This window comes from Candoia aspera, chromosome 4 (assembly GCF_035149785.1).
Source record: "Candoia aspera isolate rCanAsp1 chromosome 4, rCanAsp1.hap2, whole genome shotgun sequence".
Taxonomy (NCBI): domain Eukaryota; kingdom Metazoa; phylum Chordata; class Lepidosauria; order Squamata; family Boidae; genus Candoia; species Candoia aspera.
The window spans coordinates 101,281,833-101,302,404 of NC_086156.1; the positions used below are offsets into that span (position 1 = coordinate 101,281,833).

The 20,572-nt window shown below is 43.0% G+C and overlaps 3 protein-coding genes across 12 annotated transcripts; 2 read left to right on the top strand and 1 right to left on the bottom strand.

The window, feature by feature from the left end:
* Nucleotides 1-1,717: 1,717 nt before the first annotated feature.
* On the top strand, nt 1,718-12,552 carry LOC134495699 (zinc finger protein 24-like). 8 transcript variants are annotated; one of them, XR_010067839.1, is made up of 7 exons: nt 1,718-1,845; nt 3,794-4,730; nt 5,765-5,885; nt 8,616-8,924; nt 9,009-9,093; nt 10,666-11,558; nt 11,908-12,552. XR_010067839.1 is itself a non-coding variant. In XM_063301295.1 (6 exons), exons 2-6 carry the CDS (start codon nt 3,918-3,920, stop codon nt 10,679-10,681), a joined length of 1,344 nt encoding a protein of 447 aa, XP_063157365.1. In that variant the 5' UTR covers nt 1,718-1,845; nt 3,794-3,917; the 3' UTR covers nt 10,682-12,552. The 8 variants fall into 8 exon arrangements, 7 of the variants coding, with proteins under 7 accessions (XP_063157365.1, XP_063157358.1, XP_063157364.1 ...); XM_063301295.1 differs by having other exon boundaries at nt 10,666-12,552; XM_063301288.1 differs by lacking the exon at nt 10,666-11,558.
* On the bottom strand, nt 11,867-16,047 carry SLX1A (SLX1 homolog A, structure-specific endonuclease subunit). Of its 3 annotated transcripts, none has more exons than XM_063301297.1 (7): nt 15,971-16,047; nt 15,079-15,285; nt 14,676-14,727; nt 14,037-14,366; nt 13,605-13,738; nt 13,408-13,495; nt 11,867-13,129 (listed from the first exon to the last, which is right to left on the bottom strand). In XM_063301297.1, exons 2-7 carry the CDS (start codon nt 15,249-15,251, stop codon nt 13,100-13,102), a joined length of 807 nt encoding a protein of 268 aa, XP_063157367.1. In that variant the 5' UTR covers nt 15,252-15,285; nt 15,971-16,047; the 3' UTR covers nt 11,867-13,099. The 3 variants fall into 3 exon arrangements, with proteins under 3 accessions (XP_063157367.1, XP_063157368.1, XP_063157366.1); XM_063301298.1 differs by having other exon boundaries at nt 15,902-15,985; XM_063301296.1 differs by lacking the exon at nt 15,971-16,047 and adding an exon at nt 15,687-15,878.
* A 337-nt stretch (nt 16,048-16,384) lies between these two features.
* Nucleotides 16,385-20,233, top strand: BOLA2B (bolA family member 2B). Its single transcript, XM_063301355.1, has 3 exons — nt 16,385-16,526; nt 17,728-17,825; nt 19,960-20,233. Exons 1-3 carry the CDS (start codon nt 16,452-16,454, stop codon nt 20,060-20,062), a joined length of 276 nt encoding a protein of 91 aa, XP_063157425.1. The 5' UTR covers nt 16,385-16,451; the 3' UTR covers nt 20,063-20,233.
* The last annotated feature ends 339 nt before the right edge of the window (nt 20,234-20,572 follow it).

Here is a 20,572-nt window from a genome sequence, read left to right on the forward strand (position 1 = left end):
ACTAGATGTCCCTGAAGGAGTGAGGATGGCATTGCGGAGGGAATTGATGGCCAGATGGTGAATTCTGGCGGGCAAAATCTTTTCGGAAAAAGGAGAGATCGTAAGATCACTTACATGTACTCTGGACAGTTGCTTCTTGTGAGTAAATTGCAGGAACTAGAGTGGCTGGGAGTCGAGGGATTCCATCTAAACTCACAGCCCTAATGGAGCCTATATGGACATAAAGTTCGCCAAGCCTCATTTCTTAATCACTTTTGGCAATTGCTTCTTAACTGCTTTTTAGTTATTAGGAACCTTAACAATGGCACGGGGAGAATTTCCTTCAATCCTTAGCGAAAGAAGTTTTAAATACAGGTTTAATGATTAAAAAAAATTCTTTTGGAATAAACAGCAAAAGAGTGATTAAAACACTGATTTTGGAAAGTTACAAATGGACTAAGGTTCCAGATGGATATGAAATAAGATTTTGAAATTAATTATAAGAATCTTTCCTGTGGGAAAATGCTGTTGTTTTGAACTCTAAAAAAAAAAATAGGATGGGACTTTGAAGGTTGGACACTAGAGGGAACCAAAAGGAACTAAAGATTACAATTAAAGGAGAAGAACACTTAAATTTGACTTATTAGTACAGAATGGAGCAAAATACTTTAATACTGGATGTATTGAAGGATATTTGTGAACAATGGATCCAGAAGATAATTTTAAAAATCTCTGCCATTATAGATAGACTGTGTTTAAAAGATATTATGGAAGAGGAACAAGTTTTACTGGACAAGACTGAGATTGTTTTGAAAGTGGACTTAAAAATGACAGACTACAAGAATGATATGGAAAAAGATGCTATACTGGATATACAAATGATACTGGCTGATGTCTTAATTATTATTTGTATATCCTTTTTAATTATTTAACCAAATAATTAACCAAAAGAGTTGAGTCTTGTTAAAGTTTTGAAGGATTTTGTGAGAAAGAACAAAGAAAAGAAAAAGAAAAGAAATCAAGTTCTAGGACAGTATTTGAAGTATTTGATTAAGATTGTTAAAAGTAAAGGGAAGGAATATAAAGTTGGTTTATCTGATCAAGGTTAAAATAGATATGTTGTTATCTCTGGTAACCCTTAATGGACTTTTCCTGACCAGGACTGAACAACAAGGCTTTAAAAAGAGATCATTTGTTGTATTTTAAAAGAAGGTGATAAGTTTCTAAAAATGTTTACACTTGTTGTTATGAAGGGAGAAGTCATTTCTTTATATATTTCTTTTTCTTTACTATATTATTTTTCTTTCTTTTCTATTTTTCTTTCTATTCTTTTATTAAATTCTAATTTAAAAATTAAAAAAAGGAACTCCCTCCCACCATCCCGATACCATAGCAAGTCCTCCAGGCTGAGCATTACAGTCCAGCACATCTTGAAGGTGCCGGGCAGGGAACACCTCGCTTGCACTGTCCTAAGTTACTCAAGTCATTAAGGTACTGAGTCATGAAAACCTTGGTTGCTTGGGCCATGTTCTTCTAGAAGGTTTACACCAGTGTCGTTCAAAACTTGGCCCCTTTAAGATGTGTGGACTTCAACTCCATGCTGGCCAGGGATTTCTGGGAGTTGAAGTCCACACATCTTAAAGGGGCCAAGTTTGAAAAACCCTGGTTTACACAGTCTATCGCAATCCCGAAAGAGTTAAAAAAATAAACGCCACAGACAGGCTCCTAGAGTGGCTCGGCGAGCGCCATCCACAGGGAGGGGATGCAAGATGCTACCACGTTTTCCCGTTCCGTCCAAAGATGGAAAGAAACGGAACGTGGCTGTCGATTTGATCCCCTTTTTTCTCTCGAGGGGAGCTTCGCGCGGTGAGTTCCGGGCGGGGAGGAAGGGGAACGACGGCCAAGGGCGAAGTGGGCTGGAGGAAGCAGGAAGACGCCCCTCTTTGCCTCCCTCCAACAGCCACGTGGTCCTTGGGCTCGAGAGGCTTTTTTGGATCGCGGGAGGGTCACCTTTTTTGGGCAGAGCGGGCCCGCGTGAAGTTGGCTCGTGGCTTGCCCTGATACATGCACGCATTTCCTTCCATCCCTCGGAAGGACGTGCACGAAGATTCCGGTCCCCCTGGGCTGGTTCAGGTTAGCTTTCAGGCGGCCGAAACAACCGCGCTGTACAAGCATGCAGGTGGAGGATGCTGAGTTGCAGTTGCTTTGAAAATCAACCCAAAGGAGCTCCTTGCAGGTCGAGCACCGCCACGACCGGAAATAAAGGGTCCCCCCTCGCTTCCTCTCCTTGTCAGGTTAGTCTTCTGCTTGCAGGGAGGCTGGCGGCTTGTCTTGGTATAGAGAGCGTTAAAAAGTGTGCGCGTCCCCATTCATGTCCTGAAGTGGTGCAGTCCGTTCTTCCGCTGCATTCGGCGGCGAGAGGGAAGCGCGAGGCAGACTGCATGAAAGCGAAAGGTGAGCCAACAGGGCCCTTCCACTGCCTATGGAGGGGGGGGGCGTTATTCGCTATTTAACCCCTCTCCTCCCAGGACCCCCTTGCTGAAAGGGTCGCGGCTGCATCAGAAGGGAGATACGGGACCATGATCTTGGCCCGCTTCGTTGGCCAGCCTGGGGCTAATGGTAGCTGGCGATTCCAGTTGGTCGTGATATATTGATACCTTCAGGAGCCCCAAATTTATTTTGTTTTCAGCTTTCCTTGTGTAATTTGTTGCCCTGAAAAATCGTGTTACAGTCTTTTCCATAATTTGTTAAGTGCTGCATGGAAAAGACAGTGAGGTTTATTGTTGTTGTTGTTATTATAATCGGTTGTCAGTATCATTCTTTTCATCTCTTTCAAGACTGCCTGCGTGGGTCATTCCTCTCAACCGTTTCAGATGCTTTCACCCTTTTTGCCTTGTGATTGGATTGGCATCCCAGAATACTTATCTTTCTTCAGCTCTTTCTCAAAAGCTTTGGGATGGGGTCCTAATCCCCTGTCTCCTGTAACTACGATCAGTTATATGCATTTGAAATAACTTTATATTATGTTCTTGTGTTCTCTTGTTCCGTTTCTTTTCCTAGTTCTTTCCCTCCTTTCTATTTTGGCAGGGAATTGACCTCATTCTTTACCAATAACCTCTACATGGATTGTTGACCAACCCTCCCCCCAAAGATAAAAAGAATAGGGAGCAGAATAAGGTGATTGAAGAGATGTGCCCCTGCAAATAGAAAACCAGCAGCATCTTCCCTGGTGCCCTAGATCTTTATTTGCATTTTTAAGAATGAGACCTATCTACAGTAATGCTGTTTGTTCTCCTCTCTCATTGCAGCTCATTCTTCTGCATGTTTTGGCCCAGTTCTAAGCCTCATTTGTATCTTTGTGCTGCTAAGAAGGTAACAGATAAAAGCTTTCTTCCACCTAGCTGCAGTTTTATTTAAATGTTCTTACTGTGTGGTCAGAGCATCTAAGGGACTGTATCTGATTAGAAGCTTAGGTGGATGGCTACCATATTGGGAATAATTAAAAGGCTGTATAGATTTGTCAGTGTTTATGATTATCCCCCAGCAAAGTCTTTTCTAAACAACACGGCCAGTATGGTAGGGATGGTGGCTGAAAAATTCCGCCTTAGAGGTGATTGGGAATAAACCTTACCAAATACAATCTAATGACATTAAAAAAGAAGAAGTTATGAACAGAATGTTGAAGGCATAGCATTGCATAAAATCTATAATGCAAACTTTAAGAAAAAGTAAACAAGGAAATTTGGTGGCATAAACTGAACATAATGTTACTTTAAAAGACTGCCTTTAGGAAAACTGTCCGTTTTTCTGACAGGAGTATGCCCACGCTGCCTTACTACAGATTTCACTAGCCCCTGCCGAAGTCTGGCTCCAGAGTACTTTGAGAGAGGCTGCAACAGAGAGACAGCTGCTCCCTTGGCAGCTCCTCAGGCTGTAAAATGGCTGCAGAGCAACACACAAACAACATGGCTGCTCCTTTAAAAGAGATAGAGGATGTGAGATGCCCGTTGCAGGTTCCAGTGAAAATGGAAGCTCCCTGCCAAGCAGGTGGCAGTGCAGAAGACAGAGAGGGGAAATTCCCTGCCACTGTTCCGTCGGCGGCCAGTGAGGATTTCACGAGAGTGGCATCTCGGGTAAAGCAGGAGTTGGCAGAGGAGCCACCACAGAGCTGGGAGTGCCAGTGGCAAAGGGTGTTAGAAGTGATGCCTGCTCCCTTCACCACTCCAGTCTGGGACAGCCTGCAGTTGCCTCCTTTGACTCAAGGGGGCAGCACCGAGGCCTACCTGGCCACCTTTGAGCGTGTAGCTGATGCTTCCCAATGGCCACGGGAAGAGTGGGTGACTCGCCTTGTGCCGGTCCTTAGTGGACAAGCTCAACAAGCCTATTTCAGCCTGGATGCAAAGGACAAAGCTGATTACGGGAAGGTGAAGGTGGCTATTCTGAGGCTGGATGACTACCTCGCCATGGAGGCGCACCGCCAGCGTTTTAGGCATTTCTGCTACCGGGATACCGAGGGGCCCCGGGTGGCATGCCAGCAACTGCAGGAGCTTTGCCACCACTGGCTGAGGCCCGAAAGCCAGAGCAAGGAGCAAATCCTGGATCTGCTCATCTTGGAGCAGTTCCTTGTCATCCTTCCACAGGAAATGCAAGACTGGATTAGGGAGCGTGGTCCAGAGACATGTGATCGAGCAGTGGCATTGGCTGAGGAGTACCTGCAGGAGCAGCAGGAGACTGAGAAATGGGCCCAACAGGTGAGGAATGGCTGATTTTTCTGGGGAGGGGGAAGGGCCCTCCAAGATATGCAAACAGGAAAGCACGTTTTGCTGACATGGGGGATCAGGAAAGCTCAGGGCTGTAAGTCAGAAAAACAGCCCGGAAAAAGGCAGTGACAGACCACTCCCATTCTCTTGCCAAGAAAACTTCATGAAGTCACCAAGAGTCAAGCTCAACTCATAGGAGACATTTTTTTCCTTATATAAAGAAGTGCTGATATGAAGAATTTCATAGTCAGCCTTCGTAAGCTGCTGAAGAATTAGGCAATAAAGTACATCCCAAACCCATCAGTAATGCAAAAGGTGCATAATAAATTATTGTATTTTATAAGACTGTTCTGAAAAACACTATACATACCCTCACACATACACATGTACATACCTATATGCATACAGGTAACGAAGAGAATTGCCTACCCATCTCAGAAAGGAGCAGGTTATCAAGCAAGTGGGAAGATCAAACCAAAATTTTAAAATTAACTGCTATCCTGTTTGTAATCTGTTATGATTGGCTGGGAAATACTGAACAAACCAGCGTGGAAATACATGCTGATGACTCTCTGTACTAAAGTTGTAGGTATGTGCACCATCGCTGTGTGTAAATGAGCCAAGTTGGGCAGGCAGTGGGAGGAACTGATCAGCAAACACTATCTGCATTGTTTGGTGTGATTGCAGTGCTCTTTACTGCCATTGGAATCACAGCAATCACTATTAATTTGTTTATTTTGACTATCAAGAAGCCTCCTGTTAATCATATACAATGCTGCATATCCTCTCTCCTCTATCTAGAATTAAGATTTTTATTGTTGTATGAACAAGACTTCTCTTTGTGTACCCATAAGGACTAGAAACTTGACTTTTAAAAACATGACGTCAGAATGCTGTATGACAAGTTCTGCACTCAGCATCAGTTTCAAAACCCTACCCGTTGCACCCAGCACAGAGGCCCACACTTCTAACATATATCCTATCCTTGGATTAGCTATTCTAACCATGTCTAACCTTTGTTTCAGGTAACAGTACCAATTGAGATGGTGATAGTTAATTCTTCCACTGTAGATCAGGCCCAGTCCGAAGCAAAACATCTCCACAAAGAGAACAAACAGGTTGACAGTGAAAATAGTATTTCTCAAGGTAATTATTTTATTTTATCAAACTGTATATCGATAGATAGATAGATAGATAGATAGATAGATAGATAGATAGATAGATAGATAGATAGATAGATAGATAGATAGATTCAACAGTGTTAACCACGTAATGTAATCTTGGTGATGATCATTAAAAAAAAAAAAGCAGGGGAAGCCCTGGAAAATTAAGTTATGAACAGAACAATTTTTAAAAGTATTGCTCAAAATTCTTCATTGCCCCTTTGTTGAAAAATAAAAAAATCAAAGGCTGACAACACATTTCAGCGGCCCATTGTCAGGTAGTGTTCTGTGATTCCCCATGCCTCCAAAATCCACAATTCTTGATGTCTTTACAGCTTCCCAATATTGGAGACATTACCAAAAAAAACCGCCTATGCATTTTAACACATACTTTTAAGATAATAGGAAATGGATTTCATGTTACTTAAAGCAGCCTTCCACTTAAAGTCAAAACACTCAATCTGATTATTCAGAGAATTTGTAAATATCTGACATAAATATAATTAGCTTCCTTCGACGTCCTATAAAAAAGGGGATTGTTTGCAAAATCATAACCTCTAACTAGGATCCCGGATGAATTTCAGCTCTTAAACCTTCTGAGAAAAGGAATGTACCCAGAAATATGACCCACTATATGTATGTGACTCTACCCTACAAAAAATTTAAAATGTAACCTTGCTTTTAAGGCATAAAGTGGGTGACTATTAGTATTAAGCAAGAAGGAAGAGCAATTAAAGGAAGAAATTACATGAGAATATTAAGGGAAAGTCTTCTCTTAATTTCTTCCTTTAATAAACTTGTTCCACCTGGTCTTCTCTAATCCAAAACATCCAAGATAGGGGAACTTTACTATGCCCTTAAGATTTCCAGATACGTTTTGGGACATTCAGCCCCAGAAAGAAAGAAACAATCTCGAGACAGCCCCTTCACCCATTTCCCATTCTCTCCAGATTAGCAGGCTGAATGGCAGCGAAAACATTGAAGGTAAGACAGTGGAATGGAAGCGATGAACATTAAGCATAAGCATTATACCAGAGATGAAGAAAATATTTCTTGCTTTTGAAAGAGGACAAATTTGATACAAAAAATTGGGTGAGGAATGTAGACCTTCTGACCATTTTTACGTTTGACATCCCAGTGTAGAATGTGAAGCAGCTTAAACTGATAACCGCTGCCCTTACCTTTTGAAATTATTTTATAAGCACAATTAAGCTGAGCTCCCCAGTATGCTGAATTTAATACTGTGGCCACAACTTACTTATTTTAGAAACTTTATCTTCTGCCAGGGTACTGTACATAATTTGATTAACTAAATATTATAGAGATATAATAAAATTATAATCATAATTTTTGTAAGTGAAGATCTGCAATCTGTTTGTACAGAAACAGCTAAGAAAGCACTCTTGCAATTTCTCAGGGACGGTAATGGCACGGAGTTCTGAGCAGTCCATATTTGAACTCAGTAGTATAAATGAAGTATAAATACAAGGCTTCCAGAAAAATCATTCTTCAACATTCAAAACTACAGGCAGTCCTCAACTTACGACCATTTGTTTAACGATGGTTCAAAGTTACAATGGCCACGGGAAAAGTGCTTTACAACCTGTACTCGCACTTACAACCGTCGTACCACCCCCATGGTCGTGTGATTGCAATTCGGGCGCTTGGCAGCTGGCTTGCACTTACCACTGGTTGCAGCATCCTGTGGTCATGTGATCACAATTTGTGACCTTTTTTGCCAGTTTCTGGCAAAGAGCATTCATTGGGGAAGCAGGATTTGCTTAACAACCACAGTGATTTGCTTAATGACCCATGATTCACTTAATGACTGCAGTGATTCGCTTAATGACCATCATAAAATGATCATAAAATCAGGTCCGATCACATGGTGAGTTGAAATTCTGGTCCCAGTTGTGGTCGTAAGTTTATTTTATTTATTTGTCAAATTTCTCTGCCGCCCATCTCCTATACAACAACTCTGGGTGGCTTACAGATAATAAAATGACAATAAAAACAATACAATAGAAAATCGATACAAATATAAATATACATAAATACCAATAAAAATATAAAAATACAAAAGTATAAAGTATAAAATTCAAGATGGGGACTACCTTTACTTACAGTTGGCTGTGAGAAAGCATTCAACAAATAAGAGATGATCAGAATACAGTTGTTTTTTTTTAAGGGATCAGAAAATACAGAGATAACCTTGCTTACTCTCTGAGCAAGAAAAAGAAAACTATTATATTGGGCCGTATTGTGGCCAATTTTGTAAAGTGTGCTAAGACTTGTCCTGTCTTAACCATTTTTTAAATAAACTGTCTGGATTCACATCTTATGCTAAGCCACAACCCATATTTGCAAACCACAATCACCAAACATGCTAAGCCAAAACCAAATAACCATGTTACGCCTTAGTTCAATGTGTGAACCACAGGGGTGAGTTCATACATCGTAATAAGCCACTTCACCGGCCATACAAACATCGGTCTCGCATTATCCTAATCCAGATGAATGACGTTATGTCTTAGCATAGCATGCGTGTGCCATCTACCTGTCCATTTAGCTCTGCAGCTTAAGTCTGGCTGGTGGCAGTTCTCCACATCTCAGCCAGAGAGCTTTTTTTCCTCTGCCTACCTCTCTTTTTAAACGGAACATAACAGAGCCATAACAATTTGGCCTTTCCTGTCACTTGTCTTTCTCCAATCAGAAGGTGGCTTTGCCAGGATGGGGTCTAAGGATGTGCACCAAGGAGAGCTGGAGACAGAGGAACGAGGATGGAGGCCTCCCGGCGAATTTGGAGAGGTTCTTTTCCCAAAGAGCAGCCCCAGAAGATCACACATGAGCAAGTGCGATTCCGAAAGGCAACAGAAAGGCAGCCTTTCCTCACGGATGATTAAGGACGAAGCGTTTGGGGGAGTCCCTCCCGACCCTGAAACAAAACGGCATCTGTGTAAGGAATGCGGGAAAAGGTTTCGGAAAAAGTGGGATCTCATCAGGCATGAAAGGATCCACACGGGTGAGAAACCGTATCAGTGCCCAGAATGTGGGAATAGCTTCAACCGGAACACAACCCTCACAAAACATCTCCTCATTCATTCAGGAGAGAAGCCTCACCAGTGCACGTACTGCGGGAAGAGGTTCACGCGGCGTTCACACGTTGTGAATCACCAGAGGCGCCACTCGTGGTAGGTACCCCTCTGCTTTTCTTCGTTGTGTGGTTGGGAGACTCACAATTCGTTACATTAAAAGGAAGGGAGATCCCTGTGTAAGCCCCCTGGAGCTCCTGGGGGGGGGGGAAGGAGTAGCTAAAACTAAGAAGGGAATAACAGATAACGTGAGTTGAAAGGAATCGTGGGCAGGAGGAGCACGGCCTGGTAAATCCGCATTGACACTTGCTTGCTCAGGGGGTCATTATAAAGGTCCAGACTGCAGAAGAAAGGAAGTTGGCTGCACTCATCAGGTTGGAGAAAAACGTTTTCATTGGAGCTACCAAGTTCCCGTTGGTGTGAGATTGAAACGGGTGCCTGGTGACATTGTGGGACAGGTGGGGAATATGGGGCTCTTGGGAACTCCCCAAACTACAGTTCCAGCACAGACTAGCTCACATTGTGAATGGTGAGGGGTGCTGGCGGTTGAAATCAGCGGCATCTGGAGGGCTACAGGATTCCTGCTCCTGTTTTAAGAAGCCAAGAGAGAGGAGGGCTGTTGTCTGATTAAAGAAGGCGGAGGTCATATCTTCTCTAGCCAGTAAGTCTTATTTGTGTGTCTTTTTGCATGCTTATCCAGAGATGAGCATCATTGGTCACAGGGGCTGTGGTTGTATTAACACACTTATCTGGGTCCTTTTTAGGTACGTGTTAGATAAGCTCCAGAAATTCAACCAGTTCAGGTTCAGGAGACAAACCATTCGAACTCCAAAATACCCTAAGCCAGTTGTTAGGCAAAATACATTCCCCAGCTCTGGCCGGAAAGTCAGCCAACGCAGAACACCAGCCGCTTCTGGGCTGATAGCCCCCCATTGTCCAGTTAATCCTCCAAGGAAGCAAGTTGTGATGAAGGGCAGATGGAAATAGAAGGCAGCTCACTGCAAAATTTCCTGCTGGAGTCTGGCAGCCAAAGCACATGTCTCCCCCCAAAACAGGGACTGGCTGCTGTGCCCAAGCCACCACATCCACCTGCTGCCTGGTTAGCTAATGGAGAAGGGGCCACTGACGAAATGCAGCCTTACAAGTCCTTTCTACGTGTAAGGACCCATAGATGCTAAGCAGAACCAGAAGAGGATAGGGGTTCCACATTCCCCCAGATGGTGGCATCAGACCCAATTAGCATGATCGTATACCGCCAGATCCATCTGTAAATAACTTAAATTGGGTTAATAGTCTATGTTAAATGTATTGTGAAAGCACAGCAAGTGGGTTCTACTTTTCCTTCTGAACAGACTTCGGTGTCCTAGCTTCAACCTCTGGCATCTCTAGTTTAAAAAAAAAATCAGAGAACAAATGCAGAGCTTCTGCTTATCAAAGCAGACTGGGTTCTGTGACCTACAATGGTAGTTTGGTGTGTAAGGGTGAATGACATGCAGGCAGATCTTTCCGTTTCATTCTAGGAGATGGTTTTTTTTTTTCTGAACATCTTCTTCAATCCACTTCTAAAAGTGGAAGGCTGCTCAATTTCAGCCTAAATTAGGGCCCAATTGAAAGAGGGCAGGTCTTGATTCTCTCCTTATTCTGATCATCTGTCCTCTGCTTTGTTTGCAGCCAAGGAAGATCTTGACGAAAGAGTCTGCTGCTTCCGGTTTGTGTAACAGAGTGAGAATGGGGAAACCCTGTGTGAAGGGGGAAAAAAGGTAGCGCTGTTTGTGTCCTGCAAGGCTTGGAATCCAGGCAAATTTGTAGGAGTGGTATGGATTGGTGACTATTTGCTGTTTGTCCACATCTTGAATATGATCAAAATGTGTCTGAGGACACACAGCTCTCAGGGGCATCCACTCTGTTAGGGGTGCAGAAGAAAATCTGTACATATCTATGCCATTCAGTGAAGATAATAAAGCTAAGAGACCATCCAAGTCAGAAGAGTATTCATCCACATTTTACTTGATCCAGAGTGGGAGTGAGGAGACTGAATTCCTGTTCACTTATTTTGTATTATTTGGACTGCTTGTTGGATAGAAGTGAATATTTCATCATGGCACTGGTACAGCCCTGACTACAGACGAGTGGATGCTCCTGGGAAATTTGCTAATTTTGATCGGGGGATTCAGTATTTTTGTATCAGCCGAAGCCCTGTGAAATCAGAAAAATCCTCTCCCTGCTCTGCTGTATCCGTGCCTGAAGCAAATGATACTCGTTAAGGAAGTAGGATTTAAAGGGCAAAACATCTTCCAGTAAGGAAGCAGGCCGGCAAAATGACACCTGCCAACTGTCTTGCGAGGCAGCCCGCAGATTTAACTGTGAAGTGATGGAGCTCAGTGGAAAAGGGATACTACCATTAACTCAGGAGAAAAGAAATTCCAGGTTTTAAGGTGGAGGCAAGACTGAACATTGACCAAGAAGCACTGACCTGGTGTGCTTTTAAATGCAAATTTATACCCAGAATGTGTTCTCATTGTGGACACTTAAATCCTTTTGCACGTCAAGCTGCTCAGACATAGGTATAGTAATAGCTGAACATTCGGCAATGCAATTTTGGGAGTGAAGGCCAGATGGGAAAATGGGAAGCAAAGTGGTCTCATTGTAGGTTGTGCTTCCTGTGATGGATGCTATATTGCTCCGTGGCAAGTCCTTGGCGGTGATCGCGTTTTTACTGCAGGCTTGGAGAAGCTGTGGCCCTCCAGTGGCTGCTGAACTACAGCTCCCAGCATTCCTCGCAACTGGCCATGCTGGAATAACCTGAAGTGAAACTGACTCGGCTATTTAATGTTTCATTTTTAATTCTGTACAGTGGAAAACCAGTGCAGCATTTGTTTACATAATAATTTATTTCCCTTTTTTTCCAAAAAGTCTGAAAACTGCTTATAGGCTTTTGACTACAGAATTCATAAATTGATTTTCACAAAGACAGACATCTGTTTTAATACATTGTCAACAGTCATCATTTTGGCTTTTCAAGCCCCTCATAATCCTGTTCTAGCAAAAGTACATATATTTCACACAAGAGGAGGAATTTGACCTTTCTTCAAAGCTGGATCTTTTTTTAAAAAACAGTACACAACAGATAAAATCTGGAGTAACTTCAAATCTGATGGCTTGATCGTGTGGCCATTATGTGGGGAATGTTTATTTTCTAGGAATGGTCTTTTATATACTCTTCAGTTTCTACGGCTGCCTTTTTTAGCATATATGAGATAACAACTGCTGTCTTTATAATACAGACTTTCAAGCTTATTTATTTTGTACACCATCATAATCAACAAAGACTCCTGTCAGTTGACTTCATTAAAAACAATTCTACCTTGATTTTCATCTGAAGGACTTTTAATCCCATTCATGAATTTACTTAGAGGCTTTAGGCAAGCTACTATGCACTCAATCCTCTCATCTGCAATATTTGGTTAATGCAACCTAAAAACAAGTTGTAAGAAGTACTGAAAGTGTATGTTAAGTGCTTTGCGTAAGTGAGAAAAAGGCCATATAAAGTCGGAAATATGTTATCTCAAGAATTTTATCTTTCTCTGCACTATAAAGTGTCTTTTTACAATCCATTTAAGCATTCAACTTGCTATAGATATAGTATAAAACAATAGCTGTACTGTTCACATACTCATTTTAACTTCACTGACTCTTTTATCTTTTGTGTTTCCACCTGAGAAATTACACCACAGTAGCACACACTGAAACATCAATTTTATGTAATTTGCAGCCAGAAATTTCAGAAATGGAAACTGGAACTACTTCTGCTCACTTAATACTCATTCTGTGCACTTCCAAAGCACGATTCCTGTCTATGAATGCATAAATATCCAGCATGACTTGGGGCCTTCAATTTAATTATTCCACTTTAGAACATTAAACATTATTTTGTTACATGATTCTGGGGTGGGAGACATGAGCGGAGGGCCCAGCCCTACTTATCTGTTTTCTAGACTTTGGGACATCAGAGAAGCTGAACCATGCATCGTGCTGAGATCCTCTGATCCCCTTCCACTCTCAGCAACAAAATAGGTCTTGGTCGCTTTTGAAAAAGTCCCCTCCTTCACAGTTGCAGTTCATCAGTCCAGTGTTTCTGCAGCATAAAAATAATTATATTGGGTGAAAACGTAAGTGGAGCAGATATAATGTACATGGGAAGAAATCAAGAAGGTATCAGCTTGCCTAGGCTATAACCAAAATTATTACTAGTAGTCATGAGGGGGAAAAAGGTTGATCCAGAGGAGAAAAGATTAATGCAGAATTCCAAGTTTCAGTTAAAACAGGATATAAAACTCTTGGTTTAGCATAATTCAGGAAATACAAATTTCAAGATAAAATACACAAATCTAAGAATAACAGCAAGAGCTTTACCTGAGAGGAGGTGGGATCAGCCTCTAAGTTATCATAGCAACCTTTATGGTGACGAATCAGATCTCCCCAAAGGATAAGATTCTTGCAGCTGAGGAAAAGTGGGGATAAGGAACTAATAATTGGGAACAGTGTAGGGACCGAATGCCAGCATCTACACCCCTTCCACATTCCCCCAATGCACAGGAGAAATGGCTTACCCTGGGCACTGCCCTTCAATGGGCAGAATATGATTAGGCTCTTTTTCCAGGAAGACACGAGACAGGCACATAATATGAGCAGCCATGGTACAAGTTGGGTGAAAACAACTCAAGGGAATGTTGTCATCCCCATCCTGCAGAGAGGAATTTTAGAAAGAGTGCAGTTCAGTCCAGGGGAACCCACTGCTCCCAAAACAAGTACAGGATTAACTCCCACCATGTTTTGGTCCTACCAAGTCCAACTCTTCCCCACCCCCCTTGGTTGCAACTATTTCTTCAGGTTCAAATCCAGCTCCTGCCTTAGAGTATCGTAGAAGCTCAGCTCCTGTTTTGTCAGACATAGCAAATACTTCTCTTAGAAACCTTGGTTCTCTGACCACCCAACTTTGGCCTTTCTCCTCGTTGAAAGAACACCGCGTCCGAGATGGTTACCTGGAACATCTTCAGACAGACACTGCAATGTTTTGTGGCAGCCCCTTGGCCCTCTGGAGATAATGATTTGGCACGCTTGGCATCTTTGACAGCTCGAACTGGCCCAAAGGCTACTGGCATGTGTAAGGGGGGTTCGAGGCCTGTGGGAAAATCTCGGCAGTACTCCTGCTTAAGCCATCGTATGGTGAGGGGCAGGCGGCACCATGGGGCAGTCTGCAGCATGTGGGCTAAGACACGCAAGTGGAAGTCAAACTGTCTCTCCCGTGTTGTGCGGCGGGTGACGTGGGTGAGACGGCGGGAGGAGTGAGGGTGCTGCCAGGCCCATTCAAACTGGAAATTAAAAAGTAAGATTAAATTAACGAGAGAGAGAGAGAGTAAATCAAAGGGGGTTGCTGAAATTTAGGAGGGAATGAACAAGTGGGAAGATCTCTACACCTATCCTCATGTTTAACTGTGGCTTATTCAGTTACCCAACTGGCTGGGTTCCCACAACACACTGAAGCCCAAACTAGCTACACTGGCTAGGTTTGGTCAGCACATAGAATCTCAAGCTAGCTAACCATATTTTTGCTTGCCATGTTCTGTGAACCCTGAGAAAGAGAAAAGAGAACAATAAGTGACCACTGCGAAGTGCCTTACCCGCAAGGCAGCCACATCAGAGGGGAAACCATGAACAGTCAACACCATGTCCCTGCAAGGAGAGAGAGATGCATGAAGCCCAACAGGACAACACATTTGTCCCTGAAGACTCCATTTTCAGCCTTCAAGGAGCTCCTCAATCAGATCTAATCATAAAGGAGAAAAACCAGATGGTGAAAAAGAGGTTTCCTGCAGAGCAGTTTCTCAACCTTCACAACCTTAAGGTGTGTGGACATCAACTCCCAGAATTCCCCAGCCATCAAGGGAAACACTGCTGTAGAGCTTCCAAGTTCTGTACCCTGCATCTTCCCATTGGGGCTGGGAAGGAGCTGTATCAGCTTCAGAAAGGTGGAACCAACAGTCTATTTGAGAGCAGGGAGTCTTTTACACATGCGCAAATTACCATGGCCCGCGTCCGCTTGTCTTCCAAGCCCCTCCGCGCCGCTTCCCAGCATTGTGTTGATCTACGCGTCGTTCAGGATTGACAGTGAAGCCGATGTAGATCCGGCCGTGGTAACGGGGGTTGGTGCAGTATAGTAGGTAGACCCCAAAGAAGCCACATACTTCCACCACCATTTCTCCCACCAAGGGATGAACAGGTTCAAGAAATCTACATGAAAGAAGAAATCATGTGTTAGAAAAGCTGTACACTCCCTCAGGTCAAGTTCACTCCTGGGGATTATATCCAGCCATCGTCAGAATCCAACAAACAGTCAATACCTGTCAGGGAATCGGTAACCTACAGTCCAAATGTTTCTGAACTACAACTCCCAGCATCCCTTGCCATCGGTCATCTGGCTGGGGCTGCTGGGATTGTAGTTCAGCTGTCCGTTAGGCTGTTTTCTCTACTTCTCTGGGATATCCTAGTAGGATTTTGACACATGAGCCACAAATTCGACTCCTTTGTACCTCCATGGCAGGAAGGAGGCATGTGAATTCTTGCCAACCAACAGGGGATTCCCCACCCGAACTTGAAATTCCTGCATTCCCAAGTGGAGAAAAGAACAGTACCTGCTGAATTTCTGCCTGCTGTGGAACACAACACCCCTGAATGCAAACCTAATACTGCATATAGCCTAAGTAGTGCACCCTACTACTTAGCAGAAACCCCTTCCTTTCAGATGCGACTTGTGCGGCCGCGGCCGCTACGCAGACATTTGCCACTGCGCCCTGCGCCTCTCCAGCCACGGCCTCCCCAAGTTCTCGTCGCCACGCCCCTTTCGAACCTTCCTCCCCTCGCGACCACTGGAGCCGGTCGACAGTTGCCTAGCAATATTCTTCTCCATTCTCCTGACCGTTTCTTCAAACGAAACCTTATTTACATTCTATTGGCGAAGGAGGCGAGTTGTCCCGCCCACATAGGGAGAACCTATGCTGTACCAAAACCGGATGACGTAAGAAGAGCCAATTACAGAAATCAACTTAGAGATGCCTCAAAGGTGGCATAAAAAAAGAGTGGCCTGAAGACACTATAAACCATTTTTAAAACAATTAACCTCTTATTCCAAAATATAAGAATGTGTTCTGCATACTAGGCTGACCTCAAGTATATAAGTTACATAGAATTTCAGTAGGTTAGGTAATTTTTAGGGCGGGCTGAGCTGCAGTATCACTCTTCATTTGGTTGCTCAGGGAAACAGAAAACCGGAGTGACGTATTACAATTGGATTGGCCAATTAAGATACGGGCCTAAACGGAGAGGATGTGACGTAACCCAGAGACGGAAATGAGGGAGTTGGTTATTCTCTTTCATTCGGGGTGGCTTTTCTGGGCGTGATGGAGCCGTCTGGAGTTCTCAGTGCGGAGGTCCTGCGCGAGAGGCTGCTTCAGGGACTTGAGGCCGAGCATGTGGTAAATGGGATCGCTTCCCATTCACTGCCCGAAAGCAAGCAGTCCAAAGGGCTCGATTTAATTTAAGCCCCTTTCCGCTCTAAAATTTGGTTTGAAAATTCCTCTTAAGCACGTAGCGACCTTTTGCTGTTCTCTTGCAATGTTATTTTACGTTGCTTTTTAAAGTACACACCTTAGTCACTTTTCAGATAGATTCCGTTTCAGTTACTGATATTCTGCCATTGTTATTTAAAGTTTTGTGTTTTCTGCCTTAAAAATACGTGTTCTATTGAAAAGTGCAAGTATTCCTCTCTTTTTTTGTAAAAATAATTCTTCCACTGTATGGCCGCAGGATACTCCTCCCTCTCTGACAGGATAAGCCAGCTTTCGTGACTTGGTGTTTTCTAGATGTGCTTTCCACAATCCCCAGCCAACATAGCCTTTAGAGTGCACCAGGTTGGGGAAAGATGGCTTAAAAATTTCCATATTTGTTTGGAAGTAAATGGCATTTTGTTTTGTTCCCAGGAAAATATGCATCCAATACCTTGTATTACTTACAAATACAAACTCGTATTACTAAGTTTAAACTCTAAATCTTGCTCTTTGTTGGGGAACGAGTGTGTTTGCTGTTTTAATAGGCTGCCATCATACCAACTAACTTAAAAATGCCTTCCCAAGTAGTCTTTATATGATGCATAAAGTGATAGGAATAACATCACATTTTCAATGCAAGAATGCAAGTAAGGGAAAGAGAAATAACCATAATGGATGCCAAGCAGCCTATAAAACTAGGCCAGACCAAAATGACAGTATCCTGTTTGCAGACCTGTTCTAAATTTTAAATTAAATTCAGTGGAAGTTGGAGGTTGCTTTTAAATAGGCATATCTAGGATTATGATGTTATGGATTTCCCCCCCTAAATTTTAGTTTCTGTTGAGATTATTCTTTCCCTTTATTAAGCCTATTTAGTGCACATTTCATTTTCTAATAGTAGTCTGTTAATCTAATGCACTGTTTTCTGAGATCCCTTGCATTTTTTCTCCCTCCCTGCAACCTCTTGACAATATACTGGCTTTCCATATGCATTTTAACATCTCCTTTCAAAGTTTCCTTCTCCATTTTCTGTCTGGGTATATATAAAATGTATGCAGGTTATTCAATGTATTGTTATGTTCTAAACATGTTTATATAAATATTTTCCCTATCTTACCCACCACACAAGGAGGTGGAAGATACTACCGCTGGTCGCTGTGCTACAAGCTTCAAAGTCCTGGTAGTTTCTCCACGTTTCCGAGGGAAAGCACTGTTACAGCGACACCGGTAAGTAAGCCTAGGAAGAGGTAACTTAGTCAGTGGGAGATGGACCAGACAGTCTTTTATTTTCTTAATGGTTGGAATTATCCTAACAGTTTTTCCAAAAATTTAGAATGTGAGGAAGTGAGGGCTATGAAATCGGGCATTCTTTACACTTCTTTTCCATGCTTCCCTGCCCCCTCAGGCACCTTCATTTCTGTCTTTTGCTTCTCTGTTGGTTCCATCTACCCTTAATTTTTAATCCCACCCTTACAACAATCTTAAGAAGCAGTGATCCTGTGAGGTAATAACTGATCAAGGCTGTGTAGCAAAGTGCACTCATATACACAGGTACAGGTAGTCCTCACTTAACAACCATTCATTTAGTGACAGTTTGGACTTACAACAGTGCTGAAAAAACTGACTTACTACCGGACCTCACACTTAAGACCATCGCAGTGTCTCCACAGTCATGTGATCGAGATTCAGGTGCTTCACAACCGGCAGGCGTTTATGACTGTTCAGCATCCTGTGGTCATGTGATTACCATTTGCGCACTTCACAGCTGGATTCTGACAAGCAGAGTCAATGGAGAAGCTGGCGGTAAATTCACAAGTCATGGTCACATGATGTCTCACTTAACGATCACAGTGGAAATGAGGTGGCAAGTCCATTGTGGTCGTGTGATGTCCCGGTTAATGGCCATGTCGCTTAGCAACAGAGTTGCCAGTCTCATTAGTGATTGTTAAGCAAGGACTACCTGCTTAATGACTCTAACTGGGACCAGAATTTCTGTCACTAAGCAAAGTGTTGATTAGGCAAACATTACATGACCGCATTGCTTAGCAACAGCAGCTAGTTGCTGTCATTAGGCAAGGACCTCATGCTTCTCTTGCCCTGCCACACTTGCCTCTTCTTCAGCTCCTCCCACCCGCCTCTCTCCCCCCATTTTTGCCCTTTTGGCCACTCTGCTGCCCTGCCCTCTGCCCTGCAGTGGGGGTGCAGGGTGGAGTGCAGGGAAGCAGGAGCAGTGAAGGGCAGGGCAGCAGCGTGCAGGGTGGCCCAAAGGGCAGAGATTGGGGGGAGGTAGGCAGGTGGGGGTTGTTGAAACAGACCCTGCAATCATAAATGCAGGCAGGCTGCCAAGCACCTGAATTTTGATCATGTGACCACAGCACTGCAGCGGCCATTAACTTCGAGGACCAGTCATAAATACCATTCATTCAGCATTTTCGCAACTTCAAATGGTCACTGAATGAATGGTCATTAAGCAAGGACTACCTGTTCCTGTAATGAGAATAGTGTTGTATCAATTCTGTTTGTTACTAATGCAAAAAGGAAGTGTGTATGATTTATTTATTTATTTAGTGAATTTATGTCTGCCGCGATCTACTGGACTCTTAGCAGTGACTGAGTGGGCGAAGGGTGCTTAACAATATTGCTTCTTTTTAAATATCACCTCTATTGAAACAAGTGGAAATGGCTATCACAGCTTCAGTCTCCGTTAACTGAGAATTCCTGTTTGGGTCTTCCTTCTAGTGGCAACGTTTGGTAAGCCAGGGCTTTCTAGAAAAGAAACTCTGGATGAACTTGCCAAGCAGTCAGCTGAGCTCCTCGTGAAGGATAGTGCTTCCATTTCCATCTTCTTCTTTCTGGCTTCAGAGGCAATTGGGATCCCTCTTAGTTTTATGAACAAATTTATTCTTAGAAATCTTTCTGGAAATGGGGTTCCCATATATTAAGCCATAAAGTGGTTTATTTGGGGGTTTGGCATATGAACTCAACCAATTACTGCTCTTTAAGCAAGCTGTGGCTTAGTAAAATATGTGAAGTTGTTTTTTAGCATTCACCTGTTTTATTATGCATATTAGAAGTTGAATATGAAAAAAATAAGTTTGGAACTTAGAGAAATGCATTGTTGGCCAAGGGGCACCCCCAAAGGAGGCAGAAGATAAGGCTGGGATAGCACAACATGCTAGGCCAAAATATGCCTTGTCTATTTGGCTTGGCATCTTGTGTGAACCAAGATAATTGCAATTTATTCTTGAAACAACAACAATTAATGATTCAAGTCTAAATATATTATGGGAGTAAAATGCATTTATGGTCTCCCCACTTCCAACCTTCTATTCTCTCTCTCCTCCACTTTGCCTTCCATAAGACTAGTCAATGAAATCTTATCTGAAGAGCTGAAACTCATCCATGCCTTCGAGCAGAGGACACTGACCCCTGAACAGTGGGCAAAAGAACAAGAAGCTAAGTGAGACAGTCTTCCTCCTTTTCTTCGCTCACAAAAGCAGCAAACAGTCCAGAGACCAAAAACTCCAAGATGCTAAAGAGAAGCAGCTGTGAACTGAACTGAACAATGCAGGAATCACTTCAGTGGGAGCACTATGACAGTGTGAAAGAGCGTGAAGCAGAAAATAAAACCGGAAGTTTGAGAGAGAACTCTTGGTGTTACCTGTTTATTCCTGCACCAAGTATCTTGGAAACCCACTTTAATATTTAAGTTCATATTGGGAGTGAAAATGCTAGCATTGTCCTACTAAGGGAGTGTTCTTTTTCTTGAACTTCTAAATCTGGAAAATGAACATTTTTGGAGTTCTTGGCGGTCTCTGAGCTTGGTTGTTTGCTTGCAGACGTTTCATTACCCAACTAGGTAACATCATCAATGCGAGTGAGTGTGGAGTTTGCTGCCTGTTTATATGCAGTAGCTTGCCTCCCAGTTTTGGTGGGAATGTAGTTTCCTCCTTGGTGGTTCCTTGATTAGAGTA